Source organism: Jaculus jaculus, chromosome 11, assembly GCF_020740685.1.
Source record: "Jaculus jaculus isolate mJacJac1 chromosome 11, mJacJac1.mat.Y.cur, whole genome shotgun sequence".
In the NCBI taxonomy this organism is placed as follows: domain Eukaryota; kingdom Metazoa; phylum Chordata; class Mammalia; order Rodentia; family Dipodidae; genus Jaculus; species Jaculus jaculus.
In genome coordinates this window covers 60,430,389-60,445,121 of record NC_059112.1, presented here as the reverse complement: position 1 = coordinate 60,445,121, position 14,733 = coordinate 60,430,389, and the positions used below count along the sequence as shown (strand labels likewise).

The 14,733-nt window shown below is 49.1% G+C and overlaps 1 protein-coding gene across 16 annotated transcripts in view; it reads right to left on the bottom strand.

Moving 5' to 3' along the window:
- Positions 1-14,733, bottom strand: part of Ablim2 (actin binding LIM protein family member 2) — a 137,599-nt gene that overhangs the window by 13,742 nt on the left and 109,124 nt on the right. For 10 of the 16 annotated variants that reach the window (XM_045130015.1, XM_045130005.1, XM_045130007.1 and 7 more), the window contains 2 exons: positions 6,969-7,030; positions 1,079-1,133 (listed from right to left, as the gene is read on the bottom strand). The exons of the other annotated variants lie outside the window; for them this stretch is intronic. In XM_045130015.1, the coding sequence (XP_044985950.1) occupies positions 1,079-1,133; positions 6,969-7,030 (117 nt within the window). The remainder of the gene's footprint in view (positions 1-1,078; positions 1,134-6,968; positions 7,031-14,733) is intronic. 16 annotated transcript variants of the gene reach the window in all.

Genomic DNA, 14,733 nt, shown 5'->3' with positions numbered 1-14,733 from the left:
ATGGTGTCTGGTCCCCTAAACAGCCTGCATGGAGTTCTGGTCTCAGGCTGCAAGGAAGGAGCCCCAAGGATCTCCCATGGGAAACTGAGCAGGAGGCATGGTCAGGAGGCTGGAGGCCAGACTGGAAGCTAGGCGGCGGCACTGTGCTCCTTGGCTTGGACACTGAGAAAGACACCTGCCTTAGTTTACCCAAATGTGCAGTAGGCACTCCAATGCAAACTTTTTTGGTGGGGGGGGGTGTTGTGGAGACTGATGTTTCTTTGCTGTGCCCTTTACACTCCAGCTTTCTTCTGTCTTTTCTTCTTTACTTTACTTTTACACTGCTGAGCTCTGCTCTCTAGCTTTCGACAATCTTTTTCTTCTAGACCCAAAGCATCTTAGTGAGAATACAATGGCACCAGTGGTGGGGCTCTCTGTACTCAGAACCTAGTCTCAAACTATCCTAGAAGGAAGATCCCTAGGATGGTAGTCTCTAGGTCTCCCCATGAGGGATCTCAATGGCTAGCTCTGTGGCCGGGCACTTGGGCAATTACTGTAGGACAAGGTTGTGATACGCAGATGCCATCATCCTTGTACTGAGATGGCTCACAAGAGTTGGAATCCCTCAGTATTCCAGAGGGTTACAAGAAGGTAAGTATAGCCAGGTGTGGGGCTCTGATCAGAGCTAAAAGTCCTTTGGGGGTATCTACTATAAAACTAAGTGGAATACAATCACACTCACCTCCCAGCCATCTCCTGGTTTGAAGCCCAGAGTAATGCATGCCAGCAGGCAATGGTGAGCAAGGGCAGGAAGTGGGGTTTGACCTGAACTGTTTGGCTAGCCCTGGAAACTGTAGCTCTGTGGCTGTGCCCTCCACCCCAAGAGATATAGAGTTCCTGACAAGCCAGGATGGGCCCTAGCAGCACAGGAGGGAGAGAACATGGAGGTCAATGGGTATGCCCTTTCCCAGGGACTCCACCAATGATTCAGAGCCTTCTGTCAGCAGGTTCCAAGGGGGGCCTCAGAATGAAACTGGTGGACATGTGTTAGGGAATCCCTGCCTAGCCAGAGACCCACAGGGGTCCCCACTGTGTGTACCTCGCATGCCCCAGCTGGCATCCAGGTCTGCTCCACAAGGGACCAGGTTGGCATTCTGGAAGAGAGAAAGAAAGAGGGCGGCAAGAGGCAGTTGCACGGGGCAGGCAGTGGTGGGGAGGGGACACATTCTTCCTTGCACCTTGGTTCTCTCACAGCTTGGGAAAGAGGGTGTCTGCAACAGAATCGTGGGCCTATGTGACAGATGGATGGCAAAGCCTAACTGGAAGGTGAGTGTCCAAGACACTTGCTCAACAGGCTGCTGCTGGCTTTTGCACCTGCCTCCGAGACCTCTGCAATCCCTGTCTGGACTCAGGCGTGCCAGTTCCTATTCTATGGCAGGCATGGCCCCCAGAGGGCAGTTCAACTCCATTTCCTATGTTCATACAATGCTGGGTGAGCATGTTATATTTCTGTTCCTGTGTCCATAGCCTGCTATCTTGGTGCTCTGAGTGAACCCAGGACCCACCCTCTGTGCCCACAAGACAGCCAAGGAGGATTCACTGACCACTGCCTCCAGGAACCCCTGAAACTCCTGGAACTACCTCCCATTCCATTCCCAGAGTCCCCAGCTCCAAGGCTGTGTGTGCCAATGTCTATCTATGCCAAGGCTGCAAGACAAGAGGGGCCTCTGCCTGGTCCCTGGGGAATCACAGGCAGGTCCATGGTGACCACTCTGAGGATGAAAGGAGCCCAATGTCTGAAAGTCCCCGGCACCCCCGTACAAAGTAGCTCTGTCCCTGACAATAATACTTAAGGAGTGACACTCTGGGGGGAGGCACAGGCATGGAGCTAAGGGCTCCTGCCAGCTGACTTGGGTACCTTCCTCACCTGGCTGTGGCACACATCGAATGTCAATGCATTATGATTACTAATGTGCTGAATTCTCCTTTGCTTCTGCCCGTGTGAGAAACAAGAATCTATATCACCTTTAGGGTCCTCACCACCTTCTGCTGTCCAACTCCTGCCCACCTCCCCATGCCTGCTGTCTGCATGGGCCTGTGCCTGAGTCTGAGCCCCACGAAGAAGGTATCTTACTCCTGCTCAGCTCCCAGCACTAGCGCAGGGGCTGAAATGGGGTCAGGACTGTTGGCCAGCATGTATGGAACTAAGCACGGGGATTCCATTTCAATGGCAAAGGCACTGCCGTGAGAGGGAGACTGGGTGCTCTGTCTGCAGATACCATTACCAGGACAGCTGCTTGCTTTCAGCATCTACTGGCCCCACAGCAAGTGGTCAATGGGGAGCTGGCTATGAACCCCAGAGAGTGTGAGAACAGGAAGACCCCACTTCCAAAGTGATTCATCTAAAATTGGGAAACTGAGGCATAGAGAGAATCCACGACCTTCTTGCCACACAGCAGGACCCAGCAGGCAGGGACCAGTCAGATAAGAGGGTAAGTGTACAAAGCAGAGGGTTGGAATGGGTCTTTGTTTAATTTTTGATATTTTGCTCTTCATGAATTTGTTTTTGTGTTAACTGGATTTCTAAGACTGTGGTATTAACATATGAGGTATCTCAACGATGCTATCTTTGGGTTAGTGTCTGGCAGGCTGCACCCTACTCTAGTCCTGGATGCTGAGCTAGATGTCTTCACAACTGCCAGTGACTCTCCAAGACCTCTCACACCACTTCTCCTTAGGCATTTTCAAAAGAAGTTATTGGGGACAAATTCTCGGTACTCCAGGCACATTTGTCCATCAAGGAGCATCTCTCATAAAGCCTGCCTTAGCACTGCCTTGGCAGCCTTGCCTGCCTGATGCAAAGGAGGAATGCTGCCACCTCATGCCTGGCATCCTGCATCATAGGCCATCAGATACCCAGGCCTCCACCTCTGTCTGGAACAGGTGAAGCTCTACTTCCAGCAGCAGAGCCAGCTTTGGCTGGCCTTCTAGAGGTGAGCTGTCTTCTAGGTGGAGAAGGGGGAGCACTGAACTGGCTGGACTGACCCCACTAGGCTCTGCAAGACCACCCAGTACAAGTGAGTCCTGGTTGCCGCCTGTGCGTACGGTCTGGCAGGTCAGCTGAATGTCCTGGGACCAGCCCAGGGCTGCGCTGTGTGACTTCCTGGCAACTTCCCTGCAGTTCTCAGGCAGATGCTGGGATATTATTCATCTCTCCATTGCCACACATCCTCTAATCTGTAGTAGCTTCAGGAGGTTGACAGTAACACCAGCATTTTACAGACAAGGCTCAGAGAAGTTAAGCACCTGGTCTGAGATCACACATCCTCACATGGGACTACTGACCTATGTGTTTCACTTCCCAAAACGTCCACCGTAACTGCTGTCAGAATGAGGCTGCACACCGCACACTGCCTGCCATTCCTTCCTATCTCAAAGCTCACGTTGGAAGGAGCCATCTCAGGGCTAAGTACTTGCTTTTGAAATCATGACTCATGTGGGAACCATGTTGTGGAACTTGTGAAAATATCTTGCAACCATATTTATCTTCATAATAACTCAGAGGTGATAATCTTATTTTTAATTCTAGGAAATAAAAGATTCAGAAGGTTTTAGTAGTCTGCCTAAAGATAGAGCTGGGATTTTCACATTCAGGGATTTTAACACATAATGTTTTTTCTGGCATTGTGATTGAAAATCTAGGACTGCTTATAGTAACATACATACTCTTTTATTCATTTTTATTTTATTTTTTTGAGGTAGGGTCTTGCTCTAGCCCAGGCTGATCTGGAATTCACTATGTAGTCTCAAGGTGGCCTTAAACTCATGGCAATTCTCCTATCTCAGCCTCTTGAGTGCTGGGATTAAAGGTGTGAGCTACCACGCCTGGCCCCTTTTATTTTTTGAGACAAGGTCTTATGTAGTCTATGTTGGCTTTGAACTTTATGTAGCCAAGGATGGCCTTATACTACCAATCTTCCTGTCTCTAGACATGAACATTTTTGTAAATGTTTTAGAAACATATAAAAACTAGATTCTGAGGATTTTTTCTACATGTGTATTAGATTATATAATTGTCAATTACTCTATGTAGTATCAAATTCTTTTGTTCACTAGATCCATTTATTTCATAAGAGCTATATTCAGATCAACAACATTACTTGTAATTTTACAAGATGTCTGGAAATTGTCATGTCATTTGGTGCATTTAAGTTTATGAATGCTGTATTTGCTCCACTAAGTTGGACCTTTATCATGAATTACTGTAACCTCCATAGTAACTACTGTTCCTGCCTCCCATTTGTGATTTCAGAATCTTATTCTTTTACTTCTAATTATTAAGAATAATTTTAAGTATATATCTTGTAAAGACACACTACAGCAAAATTATTTTTTAAAAGCCCAATCTGACAGCCTATCTTTTTTAACATTGAAATTTAGTCTATTTATACAATTAGGGTTCTCTTTCATGAGCATCTACAAGCAACCAGTATCCATTCTCTTAATAACCGAGCAGGTGGCACATCATAATCATTACTGTCTCTCACAGAGGACCTATAGCAGGTGGCTGTTAGTCTGCTCACAGGCAGGCTCCCTCCTATGGCAGGCTTGGTCATCAGGATATGGGACACTTGGTGCTTTGGATCATTGGACCCCCATGAAAAAAATCCTCTTGGAGCAACCCTGAAGAGGATCTTTGTCCTTAGAGAGCTGATTTTCTTCAATTGTTCAGACAAGTACTAGTATATAATGGATCAAGGTCATGATTTATCTGGTTTTATGCTATCAGGACACTTTGATAGCTTTTCCCATACAGTATCCTTTTGTTGTTGTTTTGCTATGTCCTCCCACAGCCAGTCTCTGTCCCCTCTTTCTGTCTTGTGGTGTGATGGATTTTGGTCCCACCAAACCTGTGCTTTTCCTTAGGCCTCCAAAATCCCTTCTGGAACTAAATCAAAAAGTCACCTAATATATGACTGTGGAGCACCACAAGCCATGTGAACAAGCACCCAGCAGGGACCCCAGGAAGAAGGACCAGGGTTGAGTTGCTGGGTATGACTGCACTGGTCAGTTGACAGATGAAGTGTCCAGCCTCTCTGATAAGAAAGAGGCATGGAAGTATATGAGGGTCTTGGAGGATATAAAAAGAAAACAGGAAGGAGAACTAGCATGGGGAAAAAGAATCCCAGAGCCAAGTGTTCAATAATATTCACAAGGGTCTCCCTTCGAAAAAGTTAGGATCATCTCATGAAGGTGAACCCCACCTTGGTGGACAGGAGTCCATGGGGAGGGCTCCTAGGCCTCCTTATGCTCTTCTGCAACCTGATGAGCCAGGAGAAACACATCCGCTCAGGGTCTGGCTGTGATCCTACACAGTCGAAGATGCTACTTCCAGTGGCTCCAAAAAGGAGTAAGGTAGTCCTGCAAGCATCCAGACCAGCTGTTCTCAACTGGACCACATGAAGCTGGTGGAGACCATGACTTCTCCAGATACCAAAGCATCAACCCCATTAATGCCTTGTTCAATCCAAGACTCTCCCAGGCAATGACATAGGGTGGGCATGCAAAAGGTGCCATTTCATATACTGAACAAACCCTCAGGACTCAAGCGGGTAAAACCATAGCTAGTGCTAGCCAGGAACACTCTATTTATAGGCTGCTTGGCTAGAGAGCAGCAGCTGTTCCAGGTGAGAAGAGAACCTTCTAGGCTGACAGGGTTCCCACTTCCCATTGACACCTGGCCTGGGTGGAGGGATTTCTGTCTCAGTGTTGCAGGAGTCCTGTGCACTTCCTTATGTGCACTTCCTTATTTCCTGCTCTCCCTGTGGAAGATGAAGTCAGAAAGAAGTCCTGTGGCAGAAGTTCAAAGAAGCATGCCACGAGAACAATGCATCCCAGGACAGGAAGAGAAGTTAGTGGAAAGGAGGGTCCCCTAGAGTCCATCCACGTAGAAGCATCTGGACTGGGGACATTGCTGGGTCTTGGAAAGAAACACACGGACAGGTCTGACAGCCTGGGAAGATTAAAAACAAAGGCTGGCCTCAGAGGACACCTGCAGCCCCTGGAGACACTATTCTGATCTTGGGAGTGTCTCTGTGGCTATGGAGAGAGAATGTGCCCCAGTGCCTGGCCCTGGGTTACACTCTTCCTGTGGAAACCCCCGTAGCACCACACACATCCAGACCTTGGTATTCAGTGACCTCTCCTGAGAGGTGAACTGCCTTGGTTAATGGGTACTCTTCCTTAAAGTATGGAGAGGCTGCCTAGGTGAGGGAAGGTCTCCAGGGGCTCTGTGTTCACATGTGTTTGGGGATCATCCCACCTTAGAGATTCTCACTGAGACCCCACATGGCTGTGGGGTAAGGCCTAAATGTGAATGGCTCTTTACAGGTATGACTGAGTCAGGGCACAAGCCCTGGGCGCCAGCAGGCTGCAGACCACCTGCACTTGGACTCAGATGTCCCAAGACTCAGAGCTCTGAGAGTGGCAACTGAGCCAGCTTTTAGCTGCAAGGCAGGATAGAACATGGACTTGCATAATGTCACATCCAATAAGAGCATTAAATACATGAGAATGACAATGGGATGGGATGCGCACCCTAAACCAGACTTGGCTCCCACTGGCCCACACAATAGAACACTCTTGCTTGATTGAACTCTAGTCATAGGGAAAGGAGGTGAAGGCAAAAAGCCTCTCTGAGTATCCTTGGCCATTTGGGTGGTCTCTATTTCTTTTGCCCCCCCCCCCCACTGGGGTTTCCCTGGCTCCTGGGGCAGAACAGAGAAGAGCCAGAGTGTGGCTAGGTATGGTCTTTTTATTCCTGGATGGAAAAAGCTATAGTGGTAGCAGCCCTGGGAAGAGCAACAAGTAGAGGGAGGTGGGCCAGCTCAGACCTCCTGGCTGAGAGGTCAGAAACTATGGGAACCCTGTGTGGGTCAGTACTCGTGGGTGGTTAGTGCCCCATGAGTGGGGAGGGTCTGAGTACCTACCCGGAGGTCCAGGCCATCCTTCCTGTGTCCTGGGAGAGAGTCGGGTTTGGAATAGGGGAAGCCTGCAACAGACACAGCACAGCTTGGTCATATACACACTCGGCCAAGCTGAGGGGACATGTGGTCCCCACATGCTTCCAGCAGAGGGACAGGACTGGGGTAGGGGACAACACATGGAAGGCCCCTGCCTCACCTGTGATAGTCTGTTTCCAGGACATCACTGAGGGTAACATGGTCAGCCAGCTCTTGACACTAGCAGGGAGAAAGTCCCAGCCCAGCTGGTACACAGGTTCAGAAAATGATGGACTGCATCATCATGCCGCACAGGCAAAGTCCCTCACACTACAGAAGGAGCTCAGATTTGGGACCTTTTCGGGTGCTTAGGGCTGTGCCATTTTGTGCTGGGTGGCCTGGAGTCTTTGCAGTTGGGGGAACCTCCATAAAACCCAAGTTGACAGCTCCACTTGTAATAAAAATGGCTAGAGACTCTGGGTCCTTGATGTTCACAAGGGGGTCTGGGTGGACCCTGAGAGGCAAAACCTCCCATTACCTCTTCCAACTCTCCCACAGAAAGCAGAGAGAACCCCATGTGGACACCTACAGGCTCAGAGGGATGAGGGAGGCTGTGCTCTGGAAGTTGGTGATACAGTGTTTCCATACTTGTGTGGGCCAGAACCCCCAGGCAGGAAGGCCTGCACGAAATCCCTAAGCTGCCTGCCCTTCCGGTTATAGTGCAGAGCCACGGAGCTCAGGGGAAGACACCCCGGGAGATTGGGCCATATCCCCCAGTGATCATGAGGCCACGTACACACACAGAACAGAGGTAAGCACCAGACAGAGCTGCCCACCCACCTTGCCCGTTCCTGGGAGGCCTCACTTCCAAGCATTCTGGGGCAGGCACCCTGTATTTGGGTCTTCATGAGCTCAGGAAGGACAGAGAAGTTCTGTGAAAGGTCACACACAAGTGGACACAGGAGACATGTCACAATCTGAGACCACTCTGCTAGTCAGTGGCAGGCCCCAGATGACAGATAGGATTCTCATTTACAGTCCTGGGGACCTTAACAGAAATACTTGCTTTTCAATTTACCCATAGAGCCAGTCATACTCTGGGGTCCAGAAGAACCTCAGCTGAGACCTCAGACCTTTCTGTCAACCAAAGATGCTAGAAGTGGTGGTTCTCAAAGTAGGTCCCCAGCTAGTAGCACTAACCTTGCCAAGAACTGGTTTGAAACACAAATCCTCAGCTCCGTCCAAGACCTACAATGTCATCATTCTGTGCTTTGGCAAGCCTCCCAGGTCACACAGATGCATACCAGGAATAACAAATGCCTCAGCCGGGCCCTTGCCCCACTCAGGCCAGGGGTCTTCACCCAGTTGCCCACTGTAGCCACCTGCACAGCAGGGACAATTCTCAGTGCCTGAGCTGCTGTCCTTGGATCTCTGCCCAACCTCTCACATGCAGTGTGGGGACCTTACTTCTATTCCAAAATCATTTTATGCCTTCCATGTCCTAACCACAATCATCTTAGGTCTTGTCAGCCTCACTGAATACTTCTAAGGAGAAATAGGCTGTCATTCTATTGGTATTTGCACGTAGGTAATTCCTGTCTTCTCACCAAATACTTCCAAGATTTTTCTTTTTCTTTTTTTGACCTTAGTATTCAGTTTAATAATGATATAGCTTTGGTGAGAATTTTCTTGAGCATATAGGTTTATTGGTAATTAAAAAAAATTTTTGCTGAGGTAGGGTCTTGTTCTAGGCTAGGCTGACCTGGAATTCACTAGATAATCTCAGGCTGGCCTCAAATTCGTGGCAATCCTCCTACCTCTGCCTCCTGAGCACTGGGATTAAAGGCGTGTGGCCACCATGCCTGGCCAGTAAGCTTTTATTTACTATTTCTTTGACTACTTTTTCAATACCATTCTTCTGCCTCTCCTATTGGGAATTCAAAGATACAAATATTGTCTGCCAAATTCCTGTCACTCTTATTTAATCTTCCTTTTAATGTCCTAATTCTTTGCTCTGTCAGACTCAGTTATTTTGTTCTTGACTGCATCTGTGGATTTTTTTCTTAATTTATTTTAGTTGTCTCATTTAAAAAAAAAACCCTTGTAGTTCTTTGATAAGATATTTGTCTTTTTTCAGTTGTTTCAAAACTATTTGAATTGCTTGATGAAGCACTTTTATGATGGATTCTTAAAATCCTTGTCAGATAACCTCAATATCTGATTCTTTTCAGTATTACTATCTTAAATATCTCATAGTGTTGAACTTCATGTGATGAATAATTTTCCTATTGTGTTATGTTATGAGACTAGATTTTCCATTTTAGCAGGCTGACATTCTGTTAGGCCCAGTGTTAGGGTCTGGTGTTGTCTAGGCTATGATTTCCAGGGTAATTTGGTTCTCAGAGCACTTGTCAACAGGTCATTCAAGTCTTCTCCACTTGCCTAGAGTTGCTGGTGCTTCCACGTGCGGGGGTGAAAGGTGTTTCCTTAGGTTGCCTTGTCCCACCAGGTGGAAAGCCAGAGAGCCCAGCCATGGATGAACACAATCTGCTTGGGCTCCTGTCTGGGCTGCAGGGTACCTGATGACTTCCTGCTCCACATTTTTGGGTGTGACACAGGGGAGCACTGGGACTGCTGCCCACCCTCTGTCCATATGGGAATCAGCCTCTTCCTTCCCCTGTGTGGCTGTACGCTCTGTCATCTGCCTTCCTTCAGGTTGCTGAGTGAGGAGCAAAGAGAAAGGACTCTATGCGATCGCACCACATCTAGGCCCAGTAAAACCAGTCTTTCAGCTGGGGAGATAGCTCAGTCAGTGAAGTATACTTGCCTCACAGTTGCTGAGAACCTGAGTTCAACCTCTAGTACCCATACAAGATGCTTGACATGGAGGTGCGCTCCTGTAATCCCAGCACCAGAGAGGCAGAAACAGGGAATCCCAGTCTAACATCTCCGGGCCAATGAGAGACCCTGTTTCTGAGGAGGTTCCTGAGGATGTGACACCTGAAGTTATCCTCTGGCCCCTACATGCACACACGCACAAACATGTGCTTGTGTATCCACATCTATATGTATATCCACAATGAGTGAGCATTCTCACTCATGACACTGCATGTACACATATGCATCTATCAGTTCTGCCCAGGACCATACAGCAAGCAAAGTCACATGATGGGAAAAAAACCAGTCTGTTTTGGGGAGGACCAGCCAATGGGGTGACTCTAAAGGTTCCAGAGTCCTATGGCAGAGAACCATTGTCTTTAAAATATCTTCACTTATTCAGACATTCTGTCCTCTTCTCACTGGCATGTGCCTCAATCATGAGCCCAAAGGGTCTGTGGCCTAGTGAGATTAAGGGACCTGCACAACGCAAAGCAGTTTCTACCTGGAGAGGGCTCAAGGCTTCAGACCCCGGCTTTAGCAGCTCTGCAATGATGGGTCTTCCAGGGACATGCTTGTCTCGTGAGCACAGATGGCCTTCAAGAATGTATGGCTGTGTATGGGTGTTAGAGACAGGAAGCCACAGGGAGAGGACTCCAGCCAAGTCCCCCTGGGTGATTATGACTCCAGATCACATCAGGCCCTGCAACTGTTGGATACCACTCCTGGCCAAGGCCAGACTTGTCCTAACCATACCCCTCCCCTACCTGCTATTCCAACTCTTCAAAGTTCACCTCCATCACTTCATTTGCAGCTGGGGCTGCTATTGGGTCCTGAGCATGCTCATGTCCTTGGTTCTGTTGTCTACATACATTGAGGATGAGACCCTTGTGAGTGGAGAGCAGTTCCTGAAGCACCAAGAGATGTAGGGCACACTGCAGCACCCCAGGGTCTTCTTGGACAGTGAACTGGTAAGCCACTCGTGCAGCAGATCACCAGTGCATCACTGGTGTCCCTCAGGTGACTTTACTTACTGTGTGGCCCTGGGAAGATCTGGGCCCTCCCTGAACCTATGTCTCCATCTGAGGCTGCTTTGCTCTCAACAGAGAGCTACAGGTCCTGAGCAGTGTGGGCTTTGTGCTCGGGAAGCCAGGGGGGTAGACCTGAGCTGTGGAGGCTGGCTGCAGTCTGGCTTGTGGATCTGAGGGCATTCCACTTGTCATCCCCTCAGGGATGTGCACTTACGGGTGAGTGCCACACTCCACAGAATCCCAGCCAGGAGCACTAGATCATTCCAATGGTCACAAATGGGAGAATTTCATACCCAATAGGTTTGTGTGCCAAAGTCACACAGAAATGACTAGCTGGGGTTCCAATGGACCAGAACACAGCTGTAGCACTCTCTGCAAACCACTTATACAGGCTCCCAGACACATATGCAGCCTGGAGACCTTTCCTGACCAAGTCCCACCTGCTCCCATTTCGTGTCTACCTAGTCCCTCTTCCATGATTTCGATGTATGTCTCTTTGATGGCCTGCCTGCACTGGTTCTAGAACCATACATTGTCCAGAACTTTCCCCAACATGGAGGCTGGTAACCATCTACTGTTGTCTTCCTGTCAATTCAGTCCTATTAAGATAGAACCTGAGTCACCGGAGATGAGAGTACACAGCTTTCCGGGGCCTTCCCTCCACTGGGTGCTAGTGACTTGGCCACACGGCCTACTGGCCCTGCCTCTTTTATTGGCTGCAGTGCCCCTTCCCAAGCATCTGCCATGTCCAGGGGCATACCTGAAGAGTTTCTGGCCACCAGGTTCCTGCATTTCATATCACGTTTTCCACAGTACCTCACTGCCAATGACTGTATACTCTACCTGACTTACCCTACCCTGCTGGAAACAGTTTCACAAGACAAGAGGTTTGCTAATTCCATGCCTGCTCTGTTTCCACACCCAGGACAGTTCTGAGACACAGAAGCATTCATGCCCACACCGGGTGACAGCACAGCTCATACTGCTCTCTCAGCCCTATTCTGCCTTTGGAAATGATGCCACTGATCTTCCCAGGTCTGAAAATCTCCAGATGCTACTGCTATGGGGTCTCAGTTACAGCCTCATGACGAGGTATGTGCCCTGCCACACCCCAGTAATCACACAAGATTGACAAGTGGCAGAACAGGAGTATGTTTCTTTCCAACACAGAGGAAATGAGAGGAGTCTCTTTCCCATCACGAATTCCACGGGGGTCAAAGAACAGAGGGGACAGCCCACGTGTGACATTTCTTCCTGCTACCAGAAGAGAGGAGGACCATGGAGGCCCCTTGTGTTCTTCCTCCTAATGGATGGCCCACAAGGAGAGCAATCAGTGACATCAAGTGCATCCTATCAAATGCAGATTCCGCAGGCCCTCACATAGGGGTACACACAGAGGTGGTACCAAATGCCAAAGCAATAGTCAGGTTTGTGGGAGAAGTGGCCCATGAAGAGATGTCCCCTGTGTTGCCCTAGTTAATAATTCAGGGTTCCTCTCTGGTCTTCAGCCTCAAGCTACCCCAAGTTCCACATCTTTCTCTGACCTGCTGTTTGAGGAAAGGGTTTGCTCCCATTCAATGTCTTGGGACCTTGCCGAAGACTATGAAGTCCTCTGGCTTGAATTATATCTCCACCTCTTTGATCACCATAAGTGTATGTCTGCAAGTATATATTCATGTGCGGGGGGACCTCAAAAGGGAGGCAGGGCCTGGTCAGGAATATGGGACCCAGAACACACATGTCCATAGGATGCACAGGAAAGGAGGGGTCTCAGGCAGTAAGTTTCATCATATAAGGCTTCAAGGCCCTCTTTAAACAAAAGTGAACCTAACCCCTTTCTATGCAAATCCAGAGCCACTGTTAATGCAGACTACTACAGAGACCCAGAAATATCCAGGTGGGATACGGAAGGGGAAAAGTGTCTGTAATCAAATATGCATTTCTTGTTTGTTTGTTTTGAGGTAGGGTCTCACTCTATCCTAAGCTAACCCGGAATTCACTCTGTAGTCTCAGGCTGGCCTTGAACTCATGGCAATCCTTCTACCTCTACCTAAGAGTGCTGAGATTAAAAGCATGCACAACCACACCCAACAAAATATGCAGTTCTTTAGAGAGGCATGGCCCACCTGAAACCCACTGCTCTGTGGGACAGAGATATTACACAGGTTTGCCATTCACCTCTGCCTCCCTACTTACTGTCTGTCTACCCCGTGTCTAGCATGCAATAGGTGTTCAGGAGTACTGGGTGGAGGGATCACAGCATGGCTGATGGTGTCAGATTTGGTGAAATTGTGGCCTAGTCCCTGTGAATCACAAGGCTCCCAAATAGGCTGGTGGTGGAGGACACATGAACACTTCTTCTGTTGGGGTCTGCCTCTGCCAGTTGTCATCCTCTGTCTCCTGTTGGTGCCCCACTCAGTGTCTGGCACACAGTGGGTATTCAATAAATACCCACTGAATTTAATGCATCTCAAGTCACCCAACGTTTACTGAGTGCCCACTGTGTTAGTGCCACAGTTCTACCTTCCTTGGGTACACTGCAATGGGTGTCCAATGTGTCTCACTATGTGAAACCACTGCTGAGTCAAGCTGTATGCAAATGGGCTCTGAGTGCTGGGGGTATTTGGTGGGATTCAAAGAACACCTCCAAAGAAAACAGCCCCATTTCTTCTGGAACTGTTCATGAGGCTGGCAGACAGCAAGGATCTCACAGGCAGGACTCATTGCTGAGCCCATACATGTGGGGGACAAGGCAACACTGCCATCAGGACAGAAAGACTCAGGTGCAATGCCAGATACATTGGATCTCCTGCTCAGGAGATCGGAAACCAGGGTGAAGTAGAGGCAGGACTCAGTCATGACCACATGTACATGGCAGGATAGTGTCCACGCTGTACAGCAACCTCCCCATCTAAAGCAGGGGCCCCAGTGCAGGCAGCTCGTTTCTGCAGGCCAGGAAGAGATGCACGACACTTCCCTTTCCATGCTCACTGCCCACACAGCTTGTTAGCTGAGCTGAAAGGCCAGCCCTTGCCACTGAGGGAGTGCAGTGGAGACACAGCTCGCCAAACAGGGACCATCATGGTTATGTAAACACTCAAGTGCTCCTGGAACAGCCCCCAGATGTGTAAATGAGGAAGTGGCTAAGGAAGGCAAAGGATGTGGCCAGGTAGCAGCAGGGGGCGCCCTAGCTGCAGCTTCCACATCTCAGCTGCTTCCCACACTGTGTTCCTCTTTCCTCACTCCTGGGCTCTGAGCAAGTCACAAAATCCAGGGTCACTGTGGGCAGAGGCTGGCCTTGCAGGGGAAGTCTGGGGAGGTTACGGGCATGGAACAGGCCCGCCTGCCCTACCAAGGGAAAAGCCAGAAGCTGGAGGACACCACCCTGAGATCCCCAAACATTCATCTTTGGTCCTAGGCTAATGGATGAATGCCAGGATAGCACAGGAGGCAGGGAGAGCTGTGGGTAGCTCCTGAGCTCAGATCTAGTAGGAGTGTCTACCATTGGTGCATGGGTCCATGAGGATTGAGAAGGATTGAGAGATTGTATGCAGCTGCCCTTAGGAGACAATAGGTTGGAATGCAAGTGCCCCTACTACCCCTTCATACTATGTACAGCTGGCTCTGTCCCTGGCAAACCCTGCAGGAGTCTCAGACCTGTGAGCCTTCCATGATGATATCAGCTCATGCTTATGCTCTGAGACACACAACCCCAGGGTTATCTAGATACTTGCTTTAAAAATGCCACACAGAACATGCCTTCATTTCCAGTTAGATTTTAACATATCACAGTGTCCAGGTGTCCCTATCTCTCCTCCTCCCTTCACAATGGGCGTTTCTGACAA